Source organism: Tauraco erythrolophus, chromosome 7, assembly GCF_009769465.1.
Source record: "Tauraco erythrolophus isolate bTauEry1 chromosome 7, bTauEry1.pri, whole genome shotgun sequence".
In the NCBI taxonomy this organism is placed as follows: Eukaryota; Metazoa; Chordata; class Aves; order Musophagiformes; family Musophagidae; genus Tauraco; species Tauraco erythrolophus.
The window spans coordinates 48259840-48281138 of NC_141471.1; the positions used below are offsets into that span (position 1 = coordinate 48259840).

The 21299-nt window shown below is 39.8% G+C and overlaps 1 protein-coding gene across 1 annotated transcript in view; it reads right to left on the bottom strand.

The window, feature by feature from the left end:
- CPNE4 (copine 4) overlaps positions 1 to 21299 on the bottom strand; it is a 201067-nt gene that overhangs the window by 107260 nt on the left and 72508 nt on the right. Inside the window, exons 2-3 of the mRNA XM_086615143.1 lie at positions 16291 to 16470; positions 445 to 516 (exon numbers count right to left, since the gene is read on the bottom strand). Of these exons, the coding sequence (XP_086471269.1) occupies positions 445 to 516; positions 16291 to 16470 (252 nt within the window). The remainder of the gene's footprint in view (positions 1 to 444; positions 517 to 16290; positions 16471 to 21299) is intronic.

Below are 21299 nucleotides of genomic sequence, written 5' to 3' on the forward strand. Positions count from 1 at the left end.
AAACTTCTGCATTTGGTGTTGCTGGGTGCATGTGTCTGTGTTTTCTGAGTTGGTTTTTTTTTTAGAACTGGAGAAAACCCAAAGGCCAAGAAACATCAGACTGCTTTGTGTGTCAAAGTAGGTCAAAATGAATTTCTGAAGGTTCTAGAGCTTCAAATAAAGTAATCAAGTAGCACAACTTTCTTGCTGTTATCCAAGTAGCTTAAAAGTAGAAGTAGTAAATATCGTGGCTTTTGTACAAATCATACACTATTTGTTGTCATTTTCTTACAACAAGCATTGTCAGAAACAGCACAGGTAATCTGTTTATTAAATAAAGAATTTAAATACATTTCCCAATCAAAGGTTGTTCTGGTTACTTAGAAGGCTGTTTTTAGGGAGAATTAGTCACATTAGATGTTTCTAAACAACAAGAAAATAAGAGTGTATTTAAGACAGACTTACTGTTATAGATGACTTTCCTGCTGTGTTTCCATGTTTGAGTAAGGACTTGGAGAGTTTCCTCTGAGAAACAATCTGCACAGAAATAAAAACACAAGGAAAAAGATTAGAAACTGTAGTAAATACACAGCTTATTGTGATTTCGTTTTCATGTTGCCTTTTTTTTCTGTATCAAAGTAGTGTCTCAATCCACGATCTGAGCTAGCACAGTAAGACCACGACTGAGAAGAAAGGTTTCCCAGGAAGCCAGCAGACAGGATGCAATGGACGGACAAAGCAAGCAGATGGGGTCAAGCAGAATGGGAAGAACACAATTCACTGAGCCGTCCTATGAGGAGTGGCTAAGGGAGCTGGGACTGTTTAGTCCGGAGAAGAGGAGGCTCAGGGGGGACCTTATCGCTCTCTACAATTACCTGAAAGGAAGTTGTAGGGAGACGGGGGTCAGTCTTTTCTCCCATGTTATGAATGACGGGATGAGAGGGAATGGCCTCAAGTTACACCAGGGGAAATTTAGGTTATATATCAGGAAAAATTTCTTTACAGAGAGGGTTGTGAAGTATTGGAACAGGCTACCCAGGGACGTGGTGGAGTCCCCATCCCTGGAGGTGTTTAAAAACTGTGTGGATTTGGTGTTGAGGAACATGGTTTAGGGACCCTGACAGTGCAGGGTGAATGGTTGGACTGGATGATCTTGAGGGTCTCTTCCAACCAGATGATTCTATGATTCTATGAAAACAATAGTGAAAATTGCACTTTCAGACTTTCCTCTACTGACATGATGGCAACAGTAGGACAGAAGCAAGCTTTAAATGGACTTAGAATACAATAAGGGGGGAGTTGTACACAGCAAATCTATCAGAGATGCCTCCAAAACCCATTTATTTTTATAGGAAGTTGAAGTCCATTTTAAAGAGAAGGTATTTATTTTATTTCAAAATATCGGCAACTCTGAACTCAGAACAGAAGCAAGCAATCTGCCCCATAGTTTTACTTCCAAAATTGTCTCCTTTGCTTACCAGGTACCAGACCTCTCCTGGAACTCAGCATTGCAAATGAACTTGTCCATTAACCAATTTATAAATGTAATTCAAATAAATGTTATCAGAGTCACACTGACAAAAGCTGTTATTTCTTATACCAACAATCATTAAATCTCCCTAACAATCTTGAAACATTTAAAACCAGACCAGTAAAAATATTAGAAAAGGAAAAACCCTTGCAATAATGCATAATTAGTAAGCAACAGTGGTGTTCCAGTATATTAGGTCCCTCCTCTCTGTAAAGTAAATGCCGTATTAATTTATTTATTTTTTAATTGGAAAATTTCAACACGTAGACAGATGCAGAGGTAACTCCAAACACAGCTTAGGAATCACAATATTATTTTTAATGTGACAATATTGCAGCAGGATTGCGTTGTGTCAGGTGCTGTGCAGATCCTGAGCAAAAGATTGCTTCTGCCCTGGGAAAAACTCTAACCTGTGGACTGTGGCTTTCATACAAGAAACAGTTCGTTCCCCCATCCAACATTACTCAGACAATTTGATCTGGATGGCTAATCTGTAACACTTCAAATAAAATGACCCAAATAGACATCTTTGGCAAAATACACAGAAGTATTAGTTGTAAAAGAGAGGCAATCATCAAGGGAGAAGAATAGTTCCAGGTCCTTCATTAGCGTCCTGGGCATCATACACATTTCAGCAATAAATCACATCAGTAGGTAATAGCCGGAGCTGGAGAAGTGTGAGTAATGCAAAGTCATAGCCAGGCAAAAAGCTGCTGTGAGACACGAGCGAACAGGATGTAAATTTTAGCCTAACATCACCATGGGGAAATATGTTTGTCCTGCCCATCAGTGTGCTGAACTGAACAGAAAAGCAAAAGCAGCACCTCCAGTTATCCTCAGCTACTGTCATGATGGAGGCAGGAGGACAGAAGGAAGTTTTAAATGGTCTTTAAATGTGAGATAGAAGAGCCATGACAGAGCTGGATCACAGGCTTGCCACAGGGCTGGCCAGGACATCCAGAATCAGTTTGTCCAGCTTTGTTATCTTAATGCAGGACCAGTAACACCTTAGTCAGCTACACCTGTCAGATGTGTGTCTAATCAGTTCTTAAAGATATCCAGAGGTAGAGGGAAACACCCTCCTCTGGCAATTTATTATGGTATTCATTATCCTTACTGTAAATACATTTTCCTAACAGATAATCCAATTATCTGCAGTTTAAGCCCATTATTTCTGTCCAATGCACCATGAAAAAGTAAGACAGTCTTTTTCCCTTCCTATTTCAGGCAATTTTTATATCTGAAGGCTAATATTAACTCTTCACAGTCTTTTTTAGACTACAGAACCTAAGTGTGTCCTATCTTTCCTTTTTGATCAAATTTTCTAGCTCTCAAACCATTCTCACTGCTCTCTGCTGAGCCCTCATGGACTGGCTCATATCCTACTCTTAGAATAACACTCAAAATCAGACATAATACTCCAGGTCTTTCTTAGAAGAAGAGCTTCTCATGCCTTGCAAGCTATGCTGCTGATACACTCCAGAATAGCATTTGACTTATTTTAGGAACACCATGATAATGTTAATTAATGTTTGTTTCACAACCAGTTCAGCTTGACAGCTGTTTCTCACCCTGTGTTTTTGCAGCTGGCTATTACTTAAGTGAATAATTTAACATTCATCCTTTTTAGACTGCCTTCCATAAACCAGCCTGCTGCCATCATCTCACTTTTCCAAATTAACTTTTGAATTTCACCACTAGTATTGGTCAGTGGTAGCAACAGACAGGAGAACAGGTAAGATGACCAGTACTGCCAGGATTCAGATGTGCTGCTTCTTCCATAGGATCTTGGAAAGAGTGTTTGCTATGACCCCTTAAGTCATCCATATCTCTGTTTTCTTGCCACCTAAACAGGTTCAAGAAAAAGTCATTGTGCTCCTGTGAACTGTGAGACGCGATTTAAAAAAACCTTGTTTGAAATTCTGAGCTGAGAGGTAATACAGAAATACAACAGATTATTCTTAACATATCATTAAACTATGGGTTCTGCATCAACCAGACAATGAATTATGGCAGCTGGGGAGCAGGGCCCATTTATCTCTATGAGCTCTCCCACTTCCCCAAGATGCATAGACAACTTTGTAAAATACATTAAGCTCTTCCACTGAAAGCTGTGGGTATCGTGTACCAGAAACATTTTCAGATATGTTACATACATATAACTCCAGTATTGAGGCAGAACTTGGATAGAAACGTGTCCTTCAGATAGCCTACTATAGAAACAATAGAACTTCTTCCTCTGAACTACCCAAATTCCTACAGCTCCCTTTGCTGCTTTGGAAAGCGTTCCAGCTTTCAATAGGCATTGGACAGACAGAAACCTGAAACTTGGGAACTCCCATGCAGGTGGCAGATAGACGGCTCACAGTTCCAGACAAGATAATTTATTCTGACATTCCCATTAGTAGATCACATTAATAAGACTCGCTCTCTAAGCCATTAGCATCATTGTGACACAGTAAGCCCTCTGCATATGCAAATATATGTATTTGGGAGCAACCGTTTACCAGTTGTTAATTAAGTGGCCAGCAAAATGAATCTTCCATCTGGCAGCAATGTGCCAACATCATTGTCTCAAACTGTAATTAGTGATTTAGGATCAGCAGACTATCATTGCAATAATTGTCAAGGAATCTATTCTCCTTAGCAGCAAATTGACCTTTTTGTTCATGCACTGTACAAACTAGCTCTCATTGGTTGAAAGAACCACTTCTAAAGACGCTGCCATCAATAATATACCATATTTATTGTTTATGTATCAGTTTAAATAAACTTCTGAACATCATCATAAAAAGCGTTTGCTGAGTTGATTGTCAGACAGTAAGTCTTAAACAGCAATAACCTGGGGGCCTAGGAAGCATTTGTCTAAGTTCAGAGCTACAGAGATGGCTGAACTTGCAAAATGGCTTACAAGAAGTTAAGGATCTACAAGTCTTCCATTTGCCAGAAGTCTTTGGTTTGACTCCTACTTCAAAAACTTGCAATTTAAAACTTCAATTTCAGAGAAAAAGATGTTTTGTCCAAAACTGATGTGAAGAAGTGCAGAGAGTAAATCTCTCTCATCTTTCTAAAACATAGATAGTAGAATCCAGTTCAGCCTTAGTAAACTTCATTACATTTCCAGAACATGTTTTTTCATGAACATTTTATTAGAAGCATGACCTACCAGTGAACAAATGGATATAGAAACCTCAGAGATTTAAGAGGTGAGGCTAAAAGAGCCTTAGGAAGTGAAGTTTATTTGCAGCTACAGCCACATACAAAATGCTACCCAGTTCTGGTCTGAGACAGTCATATGCCCAATAACGCATATCACACTGAGTATGTTTGCCAGAGGTGGGAATAGGAACTGAATGTAAAAGCTGCTGCTCTGTTTCAGAGAGAGAGGATACGCACACGAAGTGATTCCTATTTATGAAATATGCAATCATCTCAATAGAACATCATCTCGACTAGATTTCTGGTCTGTGGTGCTAAAGGCTATCAGCTCCGTGGTAAGATGGGGGTGGGAGAGCCCCTTGAGGATGATCTTAATTTGCCTTATTACATACAGGCACAAATAGGTTAATGACGGATCTGAACAGATGCTCTATATTGCTGTAAATAAATCTGGATTCACATGTTGCCCTTTGATCCTATTCCAACTTAAAATATATAAAAGGTGCTTTGCTTTTTTTTATTTTAGAAGTATGAACAGATGCAACACTTTGGGTAAAAGCACTGAGGCACTGACACTAGCTGTGTACAGTGCGTTGCTCAGCAGTCACTCAGAGACAAGGACTCTGATGAAGGTTTGCTCTCTCCTATGTCTGAGTCGTGACTAATCAGGTCCGTGTAAGATGAGCTGTGAAATATAATCACACATTTTACCTTGTGTAAGAACCTTTTGCAATGTATTTCTCTGTGTGGTCCTTCCTTAACCAAATATAGGGATAACTTTCAATAATATCATATAGAATTCCTAGTGCTTATAAATCAAACTAATGAGAACATTTCAATATGCCTTTTTAACCTCATGATTTAGCACTGGCAGGAACAGATAAATCCCATATATCATACCAAGAAGTCCTGTTTACCTTGACAGCTGGGGCTGATCCAAGTTCTTTCAACAGCATTAACTCCATTTTGCACCCTGAGACGAAGGCCTGATGGTTACACTCCACATTTCCTCTGGGACTAGAAAGCTGTGTGGTTTCTGTTTATTTACTTGCTTCAATTACATTGACCTGTACAATATCTAGCTCTGGACAAAACATCAATATTCTTCTGTTAAAGGCTTCTTGAAATATCCGTGAATAATGGCCCTATCTTCTTTTCTATTTATGTGCTACACCACTTGGCTTTCGTTAACTCTTGTGACATACAAACTACTGGTCTCTGATTTTGACAGAACCAAGGACTGAGCAGATACTCTGCTTAGTGACACGTAAGAGTGTGCGCAACATAGCTTTGTGGTTACAAAACTAGAACGTTAGGATCAACTTAAATAACTCCTTCAATGTCTCAAATTCTTTATTCAGACTGGCCTCTTCTGCCCGTTGGACTCTCTCACAGGAACCCCACATTCAGGCACAAATTTCCCTCCACGGTACACAACTCCAAGAAGTCTTTGTATCTCTTCCTTGCCAGCTGGGATAGTGAGACAAACAGCTTTAGTTGAACAATCATTTCCCAGCACCTCTATATTAATTCTCCCAGATGCGTTAATCCTGTTATACAGACTTGCACAGTTGCCTAACTTTCTTCTAGCAGACTCAATGCTTTTCTGTGTTGAGGACTGCAAAGAGCACCTAGTCACATTTTACCAGCATTTTTCCCTTGACTCAAATGCCTTTTACACAGGCTGAATATTCACCATCAAATGCATTCACTTGCCCAGCACAGAGCCCTTGGTGCCACCCACAATACAACCTCAAGCCTGGAGAAGCAATCTCCAACCAAAACAGCAGTGACACATGTAGAAACAGAGTTTTTCTGACAGCTTTCACTAGAATTCTCTTGATATATCAAGCAAAGAAAAGTAGCTATCATAATCTTTCCAAAAAGGTCGCTCTTGAACCTTTCACCAGCCCTTGAAAAAATCCGCAAATTCTTTTCTAGACATCTACCTACCCTCCAGTGGATGTTCATCCCTGATCAGCTCCATGGCTTGATAGGACTTCTAACTCAACAAGCATTACTTTCTCCTCCTCCCCTAGACACTACTTCAATTTTGTGTCTTTCCAAATTGCAGTCGAACTACCTCTCTAGCTGCAGAATGACCACAGTAATCTCTCAGGCTTGTCCATGGTTTTGGCATCGTGTTAGCTCACACACCGGTGTCAGGCTTAAACCTCATGAACATTACAGTTGCTTTTGGATGCTAACCCACACACCTTCAGCTGTGATACTACCTACTGATCCTCTGCAGAACCTCTTGGAGCTAATCTTCTTTTCTTTTTGCTCACACTATGCACGTGCTTCCCAAGTGGCATATTTCACTCAGCTATCAGCATCTGTTTTTAAACATGGCACTACTTTGTTTACAGCCACGTGTACACCTCCCTGTGGCAGTGGTTGCGAGGCAAGCTAGGAGGCATTCTGCCCAAACTGCATTTCTCTGTGATATAACGATATACATTTCACAGTACCACAGCTCTGCTCCCTCCTCCTTCTTTAAACTTCAGCAAGGGCTAATTCTGTGCCCTACAGTTGCCTTTTCCAAGCATTTTGCCTCAGTTATAAGTTATGATTTAGTGTCTTAAGATGGGCTCAGTTAATACCCAAAACTGACAAGACTGAATCTTCAGCCTTATATTAGCCTTCCATATTTACATTTTGGTTTTCTCAATTTAGAAGAGTGAACAAACATGTTCCTTTTCACAGGGGATTCTTCAAATTCCTGTAGTACAGCGTCATAGTTGTCCGTGTCCAGTTAAATTAACTAATAGCTACTAAAACATCAAATGCTTTCAACTCACTTTATAAGAAATCTATCTCTGTCTTACAGTCATCCTCTTTGGTTGCATGCCACTGCTTGCACAGAGAGGATGAATGCTATTTAAGCTTTCTTGGGCTGCCTTGAACCAGTCTGTTGGGTCTTTCAATTGCTCTGTTCTTCCACTGGAAGTGACAGTTTGGGTTTTTGCTGGCATCATGTTGTGATCAGCACTGCTTGGATTCAAGAAGTGAGACAAGTCCTTGTGAAATTTCAGCCTCCAAGTTCAGGCTGCTCAGCACTGTACAGTGACCGGCCTTTCTAAAGCAACAGTTGACTTCATTGTTTTTCAGAGTCTTCTGAAGTTACAGCTTTTTTAATTGTTCACTACCAAATGTGCTAAAATGCTAAGGCTAAATGTGGCCTAATCTAAAACATCTTTTATCTGAGTTCTGTTCCTTCCTTGACAAGCAATTGCTACCTTGTCAAGTTGGGGCAACGATTTGAACATATACAATTAAAATGACTTGATCGTGTTTCCAAAATCATTTTCATCTTTGATGTGGAGCAAGAGAAGGATTCTGTGATATGTAAAACTCAGGACATAATCATATCAAAAGTATTTACTAGTTACGATATACCCTCTTGAGCTCTCCCCTTCTTGCATAAAAATAAGTACAACTCTTAAAGCACCTTTTTCAGAGCTACAAAGTCTCCCAAATGAAGGACTGTAATACTTCCATGATATTGCTGTAAGTAGAATGATACAACCAGAGTGGCTAGACAAATGATTGGAGATTTAACATCTGTAAAGTGTATCTTGAAGGTTGTCACTGAAAGTGTTAGTGAGCTCTTGCTCTAATCCATCAAAGTCAACTACTGTAAACTTCTAAACACCCACAAGTAAAACAACAGAGTTCACTGAAATTTCACCTGTGTGGGTAAATGACCCGTTTAACCAAGGGCAGAACAACTCGGGTAGCTCTGATTCACAGTGTAAGAACTGTCTCCCTTTCTTCACGCATTCATCTTTAGACTGGCTTTTGACAAAGCAAGATTTATACAACTCTGATGCACTTGTGTCTGTATTGCTATCTATCCCTCAGCTGCTTTTGAACCCACCAAATAACTTCCATGAGCGGAACATGAAAATAGACCAGACAGCAGGTAGATGCCAGTGACATTACTCTGCTCTCATGAAAAAAGAATTCTGAGGATGAGGTCACACCTCCACAGATACCAAGAAATCCCCACAAAAGAACAAGTTCAGATGTTTATATCCATAACAAAGGAAGTTTCATTCTGTCTAACTGCTCACAGAATTCTTGTTTCTTGGAAGAGCTGCTTTTATTGCTGTAATCATCCTCTCTGTATACATGATACTTTCTGTACTGTACTCACTACTTTTCAAAATTTCTTTTGTTCCCTATAGTATTGATCAGCTCACAGTCTATTTACAGCTGAATTACACCTCTCCCTGTCTTTGTTAAAGATCCGTATGTGAAAATAGTCAATCAAAACAGAACACTGAGAAAAAAAGATATCCCTATCACAAGAGGCAATAACGTTATTACAGGAAATAACTTATCAATAGCATTTATGGTCTTTGAATTTAATTAGTACGTAGTGTAGCAGTCTTTTTCTAATTAGTCATAATAATAACTCACTATAAGAGCAAACTAAATTTTAAATTACGTTTCTAAAGACTGCTAGAGTAATTAATACAAAAAGATAAAGTATACAAAAACAAAGCAGTACGAACTGTACAAGCAATTCCTTTAATTTTGACTGGTAAAATTAATCTAGAACTGAAAATCTTACAGCTTCAGAGATCATGCTGCAATGTCAAACTAAGAGCTTCCTGGGGATATCCGAGATATTTAAATAGTTAGGTAAAGTTAGGGAGAGTGCTGCGTTGATGATTTGCTTGCAATCTGAGTCAGCCGTGGCAGCAAATAACATTCATATCTAATAAAGTCCATTATTCATCCCAGTAATGAATTGAGCAATTTCATTTGGATGAGATCAAAGGCCAAGTATTTAAAGGTATTTAGACGCCTAAGGAAGCATACAGACACCTAATGAGATTTAGGAATTCAAATACTTTGAAAAAACTGGCCCTATGTGTTTTGTATCACAGAAGCAGTCACCAGTCTATTAAACAAATATTCTCATACAGACTATTTCAATTTAATTAAATCAGGTGCAATTATGACTCCTCTAGCCTTTCTCCAATTCAAAAACACGGAGATTTGCAATAGCTGAAGCTGAACTAATAATCAGTCAGCATTTTTAAGTGCATAATCTGCTAATGGCATATATTATTAAAAGGACACAAGAAACAATAATAGCCATTACTGAGAAGGAAGATTTTCAATATAATTTGTACACAAATGCATGTATGGGAAATATTAAATCTCTAAATAATAGAATCATAGAATCATAGAATCATAGAATGGTTAGGGCTGGAAGGGACCTTCAAAGGTCATCTAGTCCAACCCCCCTGCAAGGAACAGGGATATCTCCAACTAGATCAGGTTGCTCAGGGCCTCGTCCAACCTGGCCTTGAACGTCTCCAGGGATGGAGCATCCACCACCTCTCTGGGCAACCTGTTCCAGTGTTCTACAACTCTCATGGTAAAAAATTTTTTCCTAATATCCAATCTGAATCTACCTCCCTCTATTTTAAAACCATTACCCCTTGTCTTATCACAACTGGCCCTCCTGAATAGCCTCTCCCCATCTTTCCTGTAGGCCCCCTTGAGGTACTGGAAGACCGCTATAAGGTCACCCCGGAGCCTCCTCTTCTCCAGGCTGAACAGCCCCAACTGTTTCAGCCTGTCCTCATAGGAAAGGTGCTCCAGCCCTCTTATCATCTTCGTGGCCCTCCTCTGGACCCTCTCCAACTGGTCCATGTCCTTCTTATGTTGGGGGCTCCAGAACTGGACGCAGTACTCCAGGTGAGGTCTCACGAGGGCAGAGTAGAGGGGAAGAATCACCTCTCTCGACCTGCTGGCCACGCTCCTCTTGATGCAGCCCAGGACGCGGTTGGCCTTCTGGGCTGCAAGAGCACATTGCCGGCTCATATTGAGCTTCTCGTCCACCAGTACTCCCAAGTCCTTCTCCTCAGGGCTGCTCTCGATCCATTCTCCGCCCAGTCTGTATTTGTGCCTGGGATTGCCATGACCCAGATGTAGGACCTTGCATTTGGCCTGGTTGAACTTCATGAGGTTGGTACGGGCCCACCTGTCCAGCCTAATACTTGAAAATGTTTTTGGCAGAAAAAGATGTACATCTCTGCAGTTTTCTTTACTTGTGCTACTAGTTGAGCAAGTAAGGGAGTTGTGAATTGTAACACTATTTTAACACTTCCATAAATGAAAAGAAACAGAACACAAAAGAAAGGAATGGAATCACAAATTTGAAAATGGCAAAGACCAGCCATGGTAAGTAGTGAAAGAAAAGCCACAAAGGCTATTCTCAAACTGCAGAGCTAGGATGGTTCAGAGCATTTTAGAAATAACAATTTTACTGGTTTCTATAATTTAATGATGTTGGAGGCACAGCTGAGCAGTAATCAAGAACGTCTTGGCAATGTAAATTTGTTTAGTTCTTGTCAGAAAATGATTATTCATTGAAATAATTTTTGTGAGTTCTGGGTGAAACTTCAGAGAAAAAAGTGTTCCTAAGCCATCTCTCCAATGGTTAATTCCTGCGTGGTTAAGAAGTTAATTTTGGCTATTAAAAAGTTTAAACCCTTATTGTACTAAATCATGCAATTGCAATGCTTTATAAAGATTATGGAGTATAAAACAGAATAATTCCAATAAGAGAGATTTAGAGAGTCTCAGAACACATGAAGGCACTAACACATAAACACAAAAGGACTTGGGTTTGAGGTTTCGCCATCCCAGCTGAAAACCATGAAAATTAGGCAAATTTATGACAGTGTTTGTCCCTCTTTTTTTTCTCATTGTTTTTTGATGGACAAAAAAAAACCCAAAATCACTAAATAAAAAAAAATAATTAATCTGTCTCCTGCCCCTCAAAACAATCACAGGTTTTATGACCAACTAGAAAGTAACAGACATACAAAACCCTCAGTGATTAGATGAGGATTCAGTTGGAAGTGATTAGTCTGAATGAGTGCCTCAACATTATTCCTAGGGATGGGGAAGGGGAAAGGGAAAAGCAATAGGGAAAGAGAAGGGGAAGAATTTACTCTCCTTAGTTACAGACATCTGTAAAACCACAACAAAGGTTGAACTGATTCATAGCACCTAAAGCAGCTGTATGAAAGCAAGAGGTCACCTTTATACAGTGGTACCTCAAAACAGAAGTTAAAATATTACTGCTTGTGATTTCACTGCTTATCACTACAAAGATACACGGGTGCCTCTGCTTGCCAGTGTTTATACAAAAGACACAACTATTAAGAGTGAATCAAAAAGCTAGAAGACTAGTGAGCGGATGCAGAGCCTGACTGAGCGTCCCAAGCCATTTCTGTTGTAGTGGAAAGCACAGTGTCAAACCATTGCTCTACCCCAACACTCCCACCCCAAAGGATGAGAGCTGCCATCTACAGCAGAAGCTTAAGAAGGCTCATATTATTCCTTTCCTCCCAAAGCAAGACCAGCTATGGTTAAGTCATCCCTGCTTTGTTTACTTTCGATTTACCAATTCAGACTTTCTTTTGCCACTTAAAGGCTACCACAAGTATTTGTAATTGTTTCCACACGACATAGGAGTGAGGGTTCATCATGCCTCCACTTTTTTCTGGTCTTTCCAGAGGTAGCAAACCCTAGGGACAGGAAGCCATTGCTATTGTGAGGGTGACAAAGCCCAGAGAGGCTGTGAGAACCCCATCCATGGAGACATTCAAAATGGGACTGGACAAGGCTCTGAGCAGCCTGCTGTAATCTGTTTTGAGCAGCAGATAGAACTAGAGACTCCAGAGGTCCTTTCTGACTTAAATCAGTTAATGATTTGAACAGAAAGAGCACATATTCCCAAATGTCTATGCTACCTCATTGCATGGCATTTCAAGTAAATTGCACTAAACTTTCCGTCCGATTTCAGCTTTTCATTAGGCTCAGCTGAAATACACCCTCTATTCTGTCACAGTTTAGTCTCCACTTCCAGCCTCACACAGGTTTCTCAATCATATCTTCCTCAAAGCTTTTTCGTGTGGGTTGAAATTTTCCAGACTCAGCCTTGAACTCAAGAATTAACAGATTTTGTCAGAGCAAGCTGGTTGCATGCTCAAATTCTGATAAGAAATGTCTTCCAGGTAGGAATTCTGTGCACAGATCCTAAAATTAGAGCAAAAGTTAGAAATGTTAACTTTGCTAGAATCCATCTCCTCTTTCTATAGATCTATTCTTTGGCCAAGCCAAAGTCAAAAGTAAAACCCAGAAAACTTACTTCACAAAGAAATCCGGATAAAGGATGTTTCATTCTCTGCTGTGTTTTAGAGGACAACATTAAAAAAAAAAAAAAAAAAGTGTCCCATAATTTCACAAATGTGCTTCAGATTCAGAATAATCTTTGAGGTTATAAGCACAACACAGTATAGTTTCCTTGCACAAGTATCTACTATATGACTGTACAGCTTATATGTTAAAAAATGGTACTATTAGATATTAGTTTAATGGAATTGCTTAGAAATGAACTGTAAAATGAATGATAATAATAACATATTTTTAAAATGCATAGTTTTTTAATCATGCACCTTAACCTACCATTTAAAAATACCACTTTATTTAAGTAATACAGCATGGACAGCTTAATTGGTTGGAGGATGGTACATTCTCCTGATGTAAAGTTCCTTAAGAAACTTCATTTTATAAATTATATGTAATTGCAGATCATATTTTAAGATGATGTTTCTAATCAAGGCAAATTTGTTTCAACCTTCAACTTTAGTCCTTTCTCTAATATTTTAGGGCTTTTTTGATCTGACTATCATTCCAATTGTACACAACATATTTGTTAATGTTCTGCAAATCTGCATGTTACCAGGACACTTGAAGAAGCTGGGAAACTGGGATGTAAAAAGAGCCTTTCTGAGTGGAAGGAACAAACTTTTAGCATTTAAAAACACATAAAAAAATCCCGTCTCCAAAACCCTGCACTAAACCTCCTCCCCCTCAAACCCTTCAAGAGATAAACTGCTATTGTTTTATTTAAAAGGGCAACTCTTGAGCATGATGGACAAAACAAACCACTCAAGGAAATGTCTCTATCTAGCACGTTGACTTTTTCTTAATTACACTCAGCAGGTATCTATCCACGACCATTAGTTCTACTGAGTTTAAATATTGTGGTATTTGAAATCCCTGTTGATGTATCTACTCTTCACATCCAGGTATAACTCACTGCATGCCAGGGTGCTGCTAACCACAGTATTCACCAGTGGAGGCACAGAAGTGGCTTGTCCTGGCCAGAGCAGTAGAAATGAGTCTTGCTGAAAATCCAGTGGGTTTTCACCAGATGATGTACATTGAGGATCTAACAGCCTACAAGTCACTGCCCTTATCACTCTCTTGGGACACAGAAGTATTACAGTATTTGGGAGGAGACTATTAATACTGGCACCTTCCGAATGCATTTCTCCATCATTCACATTCAAGATCCCAAATTTCCAGTAAGCTTGTCTCTATTGGGTAGGCTGCATGTAAGATTTAGATACGTCAGAAGAAAGAGAAACTCACTTCTCTCAGCTTACTGTATAACCATGCCATTGCCTTTCCCAGCATTTATTATTCCTACTATTTTTGTTTTAGGTAGGAGTGTTACATGATTCAGGCAAAAATGCAGGTTTACTACACATCTACTACATGATCTACAAACAGGAACAGGTGGCAGTGAATCTCATAGATCAACTATTACCTAGAAGAGAGCAATAGAAGTTGGCACATTTTGGGGGGACAGGGAGGGAATCAGTCTTTCAGACCATGCCTAAAAATCTACAGCCTTCCTGGATGTCTCAGATAAGACGTACTTGCAATGGGAAAGTGAATTGACAGGCAGGCAAACACTCTCATACAAAATCATGTTTTATTCAGGCATTAAAGTGATGTAGAGCAACAAATTCATATCAGAATTATCTCAAGAAAAGCCACAGCTCTATTATAATCATTTAAAAAAATGCAGTAATTACACCAAATAGCTAAGCATGAGTGTAAGCTCCATATGTACAGCTTGTGCTGCAGGATTTTCAATGCTGGACTCCTCATAATGGCTTTGTTTTGATGACAATTCCAGTGCTAACATTTCAGGGTTTCAAATCAATTGAGGAATTATGTAAAGTTAAAAAACTAGAAAGAGATGAGGGAAAAAAAACCCACCAAAAAAGTCTAAATATGAGACCAGAGTCTCAAGGATACATTACTGTGAACAGATTTCATACTGTTATTATTTTTGCTTGGTTACCATTAAAATCACACTGCAACCACCCAGCTGTGTGCTATTTATAGAGATCAAATCATTATAAAGACATTTATGCTACAGGCAGTAGAAGCAATGACATTTTTTCCCTTCAAGTCAATTAAGCAAGAAGAACATTGTAATAACTTTTTTCTTTGTTTCTCATTCTCCTTAGTGTTATAAGATAGCTTATTTTCATTGATTAAGGCCACAAGAAGTCTGTCGAAAAGAACAGACTTTGTTGTGCACTGTAGATATCCTAAACACCAATAATTTCATGTTGAGCTTTCAAGCTAAAATACATATATTTCATATTCATTCTCTCACTGAGAGGACTTCCTCTTTCAGCATGTTTTGTTCAATGGCAAAGAAAAACGAAGGGATTCCTGTGTGATGGGGCTGAGGGAGCAACAACAAAAGGTGAGAAAACAGGAAGCAAAAGCTTTACAGCATCTTCCATTCCAAGCTACCGTGTTCAGGTTACAAAACTGAGGTGGAAGCACTGCAAAGGATAATCTTAATAAAAGCACTGCCTAGTCTTGTCACACAAGCTACCACAGAGTGGAGCACAAATTTACACTCAGGTCGGTGAAACTGAGAGCATCTTTGGCCTTGCCATTGTGGACGGAGGTGAGATCTGTGTTATGAGATCCTGCATAACAAAAAGTCTGCCAGTTAGAAATAAACTGTGATACCTGGAACACTGTAGTGTGCTACCATTCAGCAACATAGGAATTCGCTGCAAACCTGCCTCTGACAACCTCTAGATATCGATCTTGTGGGTAGGACTCATCACTCTTAAATTTAGTCATCTGAAAACTTAGGTATCTACTCTAAGACAGCTGTCTAGACTCTCCTGATAACTGATGGGAAAGACAGGTATCTCCTGAAGGCAATTTATCCTAATCTATGATGGGTGTCTCAGGTGGAACAAATCAACTGCTGGAACTGTCCAAAAGATGGAAATCAGAAGAGTAACTTAGTCTAGACAACTAGCTTTTGGATGACTGAGAGTCAGGGGAATGAATCCAACCCTATCTCTCTATTTACCACATCACCAGGCACTACCCTGTGTGAGTAAAGCGTATTTGTAAGCATTCCTTGAACTTGGAACTTGCTTTATATATTATATAATGTTAGGAACAAGAACTTTCTTCCAAATCAGTCTGTTTCTCAACACTGGTGCAATAAGCCTGGGCTCTTACTGTACAAGGCCAATCATTGATGTTCAGTTTCCTATAGCACTGGCTGACTTGAAGCTATACTACAGCAGTAAATCAAATCAGTAGAAGTTCTTAATTATCCTGTTCAAAGCATCAGCTAAGAATTTTGTCATAAATGACAAATCTCACCCATCAGACATTTAACAAAGTGACATACTTCACATACATATAAACGATGAGAGACATGGGGGAAAAATGGCAGAGATACCTACTTGTCCAAGAGTGCACTCCATGCCTCCAAGAAAATCTGCTTCCTTCAGCCCATTGTGATTGCTGCTAATGTCATGGACTTCAAACCGCAACCGCTGCACCTCTTCAAAATAGAAGTCCACCGTGAACAGCTTGGAGAAGACGGGATTTATACAGGTTCGAATCACTTCTGTCCTGTCAACCTGCCAAATGGAAAAGAGGTCATACGAGTGGTTTCTTTTTCTACCAATGATGGACTACAATGAGCTCCTCAAATACAGTTGACTCATTTATCAGGGCTGACAGCTGTGTCTGTGGCCACGAGACTACGATTTGTACGGGCAGCAGCAGCAGCTGCCACTTCTGTGCAGGGCTGGCCACATGCACGAGGTAAGGCCAACTCCCCTTGCTTTTCTCCCTTCTAACAAGTCTTTGGCAGATATTGGTAGGACCATGGGGCACAGCCTCTGCAAGGTGAGCAATGACTGTCCCCCTGTTGGGCACTCTAGATCAGCCAGGCGGCAGTCTTAGGAGCTGTGTATAGGCAAAATGACTGTCTTGTGCTAGACTAATAACTGCAAAATTAACTATAGAATAACTATAGAATTTACATCTCCAGAAGTACCCATCTGTCACTACAAAACAGCAGCAGAGACACAGTTTTATCAAACTAAGTGGGAAAGCAAGCAAAACCCACAGTAATTACTCATTTTTGACAACTTGCATGATTAAGGAGTGGAGAACTGGATCCACAGCAAACAACTTTTCTTAAAAATATAGCAATTTTTCCACCTTACTAAGTTGCATTACAAGAATCTGATGGATTATAGGCTGCTCATGCCTACCCCTGAGCCTTACAACTACTAAAGAAACACCATCAAATCTAAACTTCTATTTCTTCAAAAAAGTGCTCATAGAATACTTTCAAGTTCTCTTAAAATGTAGTACTTGGGTTTCCTATTTTTGAAGTAGGCCTTTGCGACTTTTCATTATGATGCATTATTGGTGACACCGTTAAGCAATGAAGCAATTTCCTTTTTTCCACTCTCCTTGCTCTGGTAACGAAAAAAACCTAATAATTCTGTAAGATTAAAGGAAATGATCCTAAAATGAAGTAGGACTCGGGCACGTCAGTCACTAGACAGGAGGTGGCTGGTGTACCCATGGAACAGACAAATTAAATTGCGCAGAGGAAGTGATGAGATCCTTTATCTGATTCCTGATCAGGAACATCTGTTGTGCAAAAAATTACAGCCGCTTGCTTCACTTTTCAGAGTTTATAATGCATTAGACTTGCTAGTAGTTATCAGCAAGGACACAAAGAGTCAAGTAAATCAAAAGCTGGAGAAAAAAAACCACGAGCAGTTCCTGGTAGCAGATTTATTTTAGTGCTCATCAAAGGTGTCAGATTGACAGCTCTAACAGCTGAAATCCTTTAGCTAATCATCAAACAGATGCTACCAGTCATCCAACAGATGCAAACCAGTGCTACCACTGCTGTCTTCTCACACAGCTGTGTCAATGCGATCTGTCTATGTCAAGACGAGACCATCACAAAAAGGAAAGCAGCCTTACTTACAAATTCAATTCTTAATCTCTTTGCCTAGACTAGTTAAAAATGATGGTTCTGATAACAGTGATGCAAAGCATAAGAATAACATAAGTGAGAAAGGCTAAGCACCTGAATGAAGGTAGCTGGTCTCCTATCTCAAAAATGTTTTCAACTCCACTTGCAATCAATGTGACTTGAAATCACCATTACTGCAACAACATGAAATATTCCCTATGTCAGTTCAATGGGATGACCCTGAGATCTCTTCTAAGTGGAAAATGATTTGATCCACTTGCAGAAGAGCAGCCATCTCATGAAATAGTGCATCCGCAGATCCAATAATCTAAACATTTAAATGATCAGTTTTAAATCTTTCTTCATAGCCACAGCAATCTTCTAAAATAATTCATTATAAGTTTATAAACTGCTAATTTAATGGCATAATTTTAATCGCTTCAACGGTACGGCAGATCTCCTCAGGCAGTAACTGAAGTTTCTCTGTTATTGTTTCTCCTCACCTCTTACTTTGCTGATGGAATGTAGCGAAATGGTTCTCCACTGTGAAATGCAGTAAGATTTACACTTGTGCTCAACACAGGTTAAATATGTGACTGTTCAAGGGAGTGAAGTGCCTGAAAATTGAGGCACAGGGACATTAATAATTTTAGTCTCACATAGCGATAAGACGCTGTTTGCTTTTTCCAGCCTGTGATTGACTGACATCCTTCCCGTGACAAACACAGTACTGAAATATAGTCATTTCACTGAATTTCCCCAATCTTCCCACATTATTGAGACGATACATCAAGCCAGTATGTCAGAGCATGGGATTACGTGAGAAAAATCTATATGGAAAGAAGCAATGCTAACAGCTCCAGAAGCAATATAAAATTCTTCACGCGCCTCTCAGCAGCCGGCAGTGTGCAATAGCATTAGTCCTGTTAGTCTACCTTGTCCCCAGTCTGCTTTGTCAGCGTGTTTCACAGTTACCCTACTCTTTGGCTAGAAAGTCTGGCAGGGTCCTCAGCATGGGAAGCCCCACTCCATCCCCTCGCGTTGATTACTGTGCAGCAGGGCTGAGCACTGATAACCAGCTGGAGTGACTCATGATGAAGAAGCACGGATGAACAGAACAATTCAATAAATTCACTAACTCTCATGGAACACTCTAGGTTAAAAGATGCTATATAAACACAAGCTATAATCTCCATTCGACTTCTGTCACTTACTAGAGGCTGTTCTTTCCTGATTATTCCTGCTCTCACATTCAACTGTAAAGCCTTAACACTCCCTTTAGAAATGCTGGATGAACATGAAACTTTGATGAAAACTGGTGAGAATATACTATTGCTAGGTGCAATTTCATGCTGATATCATCAAGGCAGTCATGATCTACAGTGCTGCAGACGCTTCAGAAAAAAAGGCTGAATTGGTTTTGACCACAACAACTCATCCCAATATCTGCAGGACCTGTTTCATTTCAAGCAGAATCTGCCGAGAAGACATCGACCTCATGCCATATGTCCTTAATCCTGTTGCCACTCAAAATCAGTAACAGTACTTCCACTTGCATGGATGATGAAGGCTCAAATGCTTAAAGAAAACACAGCTTTGCCCAGCCTCATTAACTGAACATTCAGGAAGTTAGAACTTCTCAGCTTGAACGCTCTCTAAAACACAGTGAAGAACACCAGCAACCACATTGAATCTCCATTACTTTTGCAGAAGAGAGCAGTTAAGTCCAACAACGGCATGTTATAAGCGAGAGGAACTTATGCTTTTGGTCTTGTTACAGAAAACACCAATTTCTTGGGCAACCTAATCCTGAAGGCAGGTAGAATTCTCAACAGAACATGGACAGAGGTCACGCCCACAGCTTTAAGATTTGCTGATGCCTGACATATGAGCCATCTGTTATTTTTGGACTTTGCTAGAACAAGGAATTTCTCCAATTTATTAAAGCAGAATGAATTTTCAAAAGAAACAGTTGACAGCTACATCCACCTTTGGGTTGTGTCAACAGTTAAAACTGACCTTAAAAAGAGCAGTGCTTCAGCTGACACCATGATCTGAACATCTGCTTCATGGTACAGCTTTACCTGCACTTTCCCTTCAAGGACAATTTATATAGAGAAAAGGACTTGCATCTTCACCTCCTGGGATGGACTCACGCTGTTTTCCCTCTTCATCTCTTTAGGCCCTTGTCACTCCACAGAAGGTGGCATCCTGCTGAGCAGCGAGGATTACTTGGCAGGCCCATCTGGATGCGGCCACCCTGCCAGCTTCCCTTTGGGGAACTATGAATGACATACAAACACCAAAGTAGGCCTCTGCAGCATCAAGCATTCTCTCAACAGCAGGAATTAAAATACAGAAAAGAAAAGGACTTCTTGCTTTGGGCCTCCTGAATGCTCTCGTCAAACCCGGAGGAAGCTGGAAGCTGAGTTTGGAAGTTGTTTTCTCTTTGTACCGCTCACTGTGGATGACAGTTAGCAGAAATGTTTGCCTGCTTTCCTGTTGACCCACCATCACTGCTGAAGAACGGCAAAACCATCTTTGCAGTTAGATAGCATCAAATTAAAGGAAGCTCAAAAGACAGATGAACAAATACTAAAATTCAGACTTCCTATGCCATTTGCATCTTTTATCTGTGAGCTACTGAAAAGCAGTGAGCTTTGCAGAACTGTCATAAAGATGGCAATTTCAGTGAGGAAACAATTCCTCATTCTAGCTTAAATTTCACTGACAAGTAATTCAACAGTTCAAGTACGGGCTGAGGATCTCCTCTCCATCTTCCACCGTTAGTTGAAAAGCGGAGTTGAGGAAAAAGAACGAACCCAAGGGGGATTTTTATTTCTTCTTCTATCAAAATTAGATGGAAGTATAAGCTATTACATATACAAAGATGAACAAGGATTAGGTAGAAGCTCACTGTCACCTGGTATCTAGGGCTTTCATGTGATCATGAACACAGCTTTCTCAGCATGTCCTTGGGAACCAGGGAAACAGAGAATTACCCACAGGACCTGAAGCTCTGCAATCTCAAGGCCACACTTCAGTGTTCAGCACAGTTCAGCTGTGTGGAGAACACAGTGTCCCGCACAGACAACTGGTACCTATCTGCTCTCCACTGTTTTTCTAGCAAACATGTAACTAGCACAAAAGCAACACATTTTCAGTGGTTGTTAACTGACATCTCTGAGGTGAAGAGCAGCCAAGAGTCAAAGGGCCATGGAGAATTCACTGTCTTCTCACCAAAAGGACAATTCTTTAGGGGAAATTTTAACCAGGCTCATGAAATATCATGACAATGCTATAGTCAATAACAATATAGCTGTCTCACAAACTAAGGAATATCTTTGGTCTAGAGAACTACTGTCTGAAAATTTATACTGGTGCTGCATTTCCTCAAATGTTTTTTAAAAAAGTAGTTGAAAAGCCATAAAGGTGCAAATTCCATTCAATAGAGAGCAGGTGCCA